The 4,810-nt window shown below is 44.4% G+C and overlaps 1 protein-coding gene across 1 annotated transcript; it reads left to right on the top strand.

Moving 5' to 3' along the window:
- Nucleotides 1-272: 272 nt before the first annotated feature.
- On the top strand, nt 273-4,194 carry tmem229a (transmembrane protein 229A). Its single transcript, XM_047574747.1, has one exon. The coding sequence runs from the start codon at nt 661-663 to the stop codon at nt 1,738-1,740; it is 1,080 nt and encodes a 359-aa protein (XP_047430703.1). The 5' UTR covers nt 273-660; the 3' UTR covers nt 1,741-4,194.
- The last annotated feature ends 616 nt before the right edge of the window (nt 4,195-4,810 follow it).

Below are 4,810 nucleotides of genomic sequence, written 5' to 3'. Positions count from 1 at the left end.
TGCCGCTTGCCAGTTAGCTGTGCTCATGTGCAGCTCACCATTTTATATGTACGCCTATATTTCTTTATTTCAACTGGTTGAAAAATAAATGAATCGATCCAGTCTGTTTTAATCCAGGTCTATGGCGTGTGGGTTTTTGGCCACTGGTGGCGCTGCAGAGCTGCGCTTTTATCACATGTTTCATCGGCGTGTACATATTTTGTCCGATTGTGTCAATGGATAAGCACACACATGCTTGCTTTTCCGTATACAAGCTGGTACCTAGTCGAAATGAACATGGCCCTGTGCCCTCAAATGTAGGGGAAACTGGACTGGTAGGGAGTAAACAAGGACACACATGATGCAAATTTCAAACTGGCTTTGCAAATGTTGTATCAGGAAGGAAACTGGCAAAACATTTGTGCAAGATTCCGAAGTGACAGGATGTGCATGTAGATATAAAACACCAGGGGAGACGTAAACAGGACGTTTCTTTGTTTACACGGAAACTCCACGTCTGAACTGAGCGCATGGGTTTGTTTTTTCCGAGCGGTGCGTGAATGCAGCAGCCGCTACAGTTGCAGGAGATGCTTGCAGCAGCAGCAGCGACTCGCTACAACATAAGAGAGAACAATGTGTAGGAAGAGGACAGATGAACCTCTGCAGACAGAGTGACTGATCATGGCCCGGCGAGACGGCCCTCGCATCTGTGCGGGGGAGGGTGGCCTAGAAGCGGCGAGCGTGCCCCGCCGGCGAGAACCGTCCGGAGAGACCGAGGACGCGGAAAAGTCTCTGCGGGAGCTGCCGAGGTGGATGCGGCTTTACTTCTACGGGATGCACGGCGTGACTCTGGATGTCCTGCTCTCGTCGTTGCAGGGTTTTTTTAATTACCGGGACCCCAAACTGGTGGGCTTCTCCTCTCCGTACCTTTGCGTCATGCACTCACTGACCCACTTTGCGCTGGAGAAGATGTACTCGCGGAAGAGGTGCTTCAGAGGTCGGCCTGTGGTGTTTCATCTGGTTTTCTACCCCTCGATCTACATCGGACTGCAGATCCTGATCGGGAACATGAACACTTTGACTGAGCAGGTGAGGCTGGTTTCTGGGACTCAGCTGGCCGTGCACTACATCCTGGCTCTCTATTTCTGTCAGGTGTTTCACAGGGGGCTGTCGTGTCTGCAGTATCACCCCTCCTGCTCCTCCGCCGACCTCCGGGGAAAAGTCAGCCGCGAGGACAGCTGTCACGCGCGCAGACCTTCACACGGTCTCCCCGGCTTTGCGCGCTTCTTGTTCTTCGGGATGCACGGCTTTCTGGACGAGGTGCTCTTCACCTCCATCTTCAACCTGGTGGAGAAGTCTGATCGGACCCTCAGCGGCCACACGTCCCTGTGGTCTTTCCTGATGTACGGAAGCTGCAGCTTCGTGGTGGAGAAGCTCTACCTCCATCTGCACTTCAGCAGGGGCTGGGGGGTGTGGAGGCGGCTCCCCATCTACATCTGCTTCATTTACGCCTGGGAGTTCTCCTGGGGTCTGGCCCTGAGGCAGTACAACGCCTGCTCCTGGGACTATTCCCACTATCCCCACAACTTCATGGGGCTCATCACGCTCCTCTACCTGCCCGGGTGGGTCTGCTTGAGTCTCTACCAGGACGTGCTGTCCAACGTCCTGCTGAGAATCAAGTGCACCAAAGATGTCGGCCTAAAAGATGTGGTAAATGGTGAAGCCAATGGGCAGCTGGAGGCCAAGAACAAACTATTTTAATTCGTCTTTTTGAGGTTTTAAAAACCTCTCGGGCAAACTCTGTCTAATGCTTAACTGAAGACGGAAAACGGGGCAAATATTTATTAATAAACTGATTTAATGAGATGCCTTTGTCCAATATCAAACAGTAATTTCCTTCAGGCAGGAGAAGACGTTGGACACAACATTTTTTGCAGACATTTTCCAGTTTTCTCCGAAACGTGACATCATACGGCCCATTAATGAATCTAAAACACAAGTTAGGACCCTGATGTTTACCGATTTAGATCCAGTCAAACTACTGCCATTTTTATACATGTAAAATACAGTTTTTCCACTTTTTCACGTCTTTCGTGACTTTGGAAGTGTGAATATTCACTTTTTACCCCATCGCAGTGGTAGACTTGCCGTTTCAAACCACGCAAGCATAATGGCAGGTCAAATCCGGCTTGGACTGATTAACTTGCTTACATCGGCATGCTTTAACCGTAGTTCACATCTGCATGCTAAAACTGTAGCAGGTTTATGTTGCACCTTTAGGTTTTCGTTTGCTAATCCACGTGTATTGCCACCCAATTCTCCAAGGTCAGTATTCCCAAGATTGCTGTTTATCTATTTAATTTTATTTGTTAAATTTAGACACAAACTTGTGAATATGACCCGGGGTGATGCATGGAAACTATTGAAGTAGAGATCAGTCCAGTAGGATATGTAGCAAAGGGAAAAAAGAGCTGTAGCCGAATGCGTACGACGAGCCAAGCGAGATTTAACTGTGAATTTTTCATGAACCAAACGTTACTTAGCTGGAGTGCCTTCCTGTGCAAACCGATTCCATCAGACGCACATAAACAAGACTAAGAGTCCACAAGGCTCAAGTTTTTATCTGCAAACACTACAGTTGTGGATCAGAGTCACTCTACGCTATGGACTTGAATCTGGGGAGGGTTCAAGAAGCCTAGTATCCATGCATGGTGGAAAAGTAAGAAAAAGAGTCAGATTGTGTTAACATGCACTGCAGTATCCCGGTTATGAGCCCATATTTGTGTATGTGGAACAAAGAAAAATCTGGTTAGTCATACCACTATATACAGTGTCCTGATTGCTGATTACTGTGTGCTGTTTGTTCTGGCACCTGCTATGCCTACAGCACAAACCTGTTCTATAGGAATGAATGAAAACTTCTGAGGATGTATGTGCTACCCTGAGCTGAGCTAAGCAGCTTGACTGGACTCCGTGTGCAGGCTCAAAATCACTTGTTTCAACAACAACAACACCTTCTCTAGTGCCTTTGAGTCTCAGTTTCTTTATCACTGCGACCCAAAAGTGGCATCCATTGTCTGTTTTTATGCTACGTCATTTGGCCGCCCTCGCAAGTTGCTAGCAGTGGTCAGAAACTGGGTACAGAGTAAAATGTGCTACAATATTCTGTAGTACTCAACCTAACTTTTTTTTTTTTTTTTTTTTTTAAAAAAGGCCATAACCGGGATGTTTGAGTCCATGTAAACTCACCTATGTAAAATTGTAGCACCAGATTAAAGCCGCAGTGTGGAACTCTCATCTGTGTGGCACAAAGCAAAAAAAAAAAAAACTTTTGCCACATTTCTACTAGCGCCACAGTTCTGAGATATCCATTCATCCATTCATTTTCTGTAACTGCTTGTCCTCTGGAGGGTCACAGAGTGGTGGCTGGAGCTTATCCCATCTAAAATCAGAGGGTACACCCTAGACAGGTCACCACTTTATTGCAGGGGTTAACACAGAGAGACAGACAAAACAATTCATACCCAAAACCGTTCTCGGTAGGTCCCTAGGTTTTTCTGCCACAGCTCCCACTATACCCAACAACTTATACTAGTTGCTGTAGGTTACTCCATTGCTATGGTTGCTCTTTAGCTCTTCATTGCTTGGCTGACGTCAAACACATCTCTACCACTGGGGCACATCCGTCTGTAGGCATGTGGGAATGTTTCCACAGACACCAGAGTTTAAACCTCTGGTGTACTGCGTATTGGTTTGCGCTTAATCGGAACTGGAGGAACTTGTTTGTCAAAGGTACAATGTAACATTAATTCATATGAAAAAGTCCCACATTATAGCTTTAAAATATTATTTATTAGGGGAAAAAAAGCTTATTTCAAAACCTTGTCAAAGTCCATCTTGACTGATACATCTTACCAGTGTGCCCGTTACTGTGGTTGAAGCGGTTAAGACTTTTTGTGCAAATAGGCAGCTATACTGACGTTCTTAAAAAATTTACACCAGAAGATTTCCCATGGCCGGATAACTGTATTTCAATCATATGTTGTTGTGTTGTGCACTATTTTTATCTTTTGAGTGACCAAACATTAAAAAAAATGAAAAAAAAAAAGGTATGACAGGTTGGAATAAAATGCAAATGAAAGTAAAAACAACAATGGTTGGCTTGCAATGGCATGTACTGTACAATTTTAATTAAAATCTAACATTTTCCTGTTACACAACTGGTATTCCTTAATTTCTTTACAGGAACATTGACAAATACCATTTATGCTTTACCCTGTATGCACCAAGCAAAGGCTACTTTTTAATTTTGGGTTTTGCCAGAACATTCATGTAGGTCTGCAACCTATTTAGAGACTCAATCATGACACTGACATGAGTGTAGGGGGAAAAACAGGTTTTCTCATGCACACATATCATACCTCAAGCACAAAACAAGTCTCAACAAAGTCCACCGCAAAAGTCCAAAAACACAAGCTAAATATAAAGATAACATAGTTTTTAATCCCTGTAAATTCATTTCTCTAGAAAAATACACTTGGCACACACAAAATACTTAAAATACTCAGCCGATTACACAATAGTTGTGTAATCGGTTGCTTCCATTGCAATCAATTAAACAATAAAGTGCAAATAGAAACCCATAAAGTAGCTTTGTATTGATGTTTGCTCTGGATTAGTAAGGGCATTTCAGTTCTCTGATAACCTCTGTCCTTTTGTTGTACTTTGACACAATGTGTTTGTCTGGTTGGTTCGTGGCATGGTTGCAACAAAGCCTGCGGTATATGTGTAATCTCTCTTTATGACACTTTCTAGATCATTGTGAAACAAA

The sequence above is a fragment of the Mugil cephalus genome, chromosome 22, assembly GCF_022458985.1.
Source record: "Mugil cephalus isolate CIBA_MC_2020 chromosome 22, CIBA_Mcephalus_1.1, whole genome shotgun sequence".
Classification (NCBI taxonomy): domain Eukaryota; kingdom Metazoa; phylum Chordata; class Actinopteri; order Mugiliformes; family Mugilidae; genus Mugil; species Mugil cephalus.
This window is presented reverse-complemented; position numbering and strand designations above follow the sequence as displayed.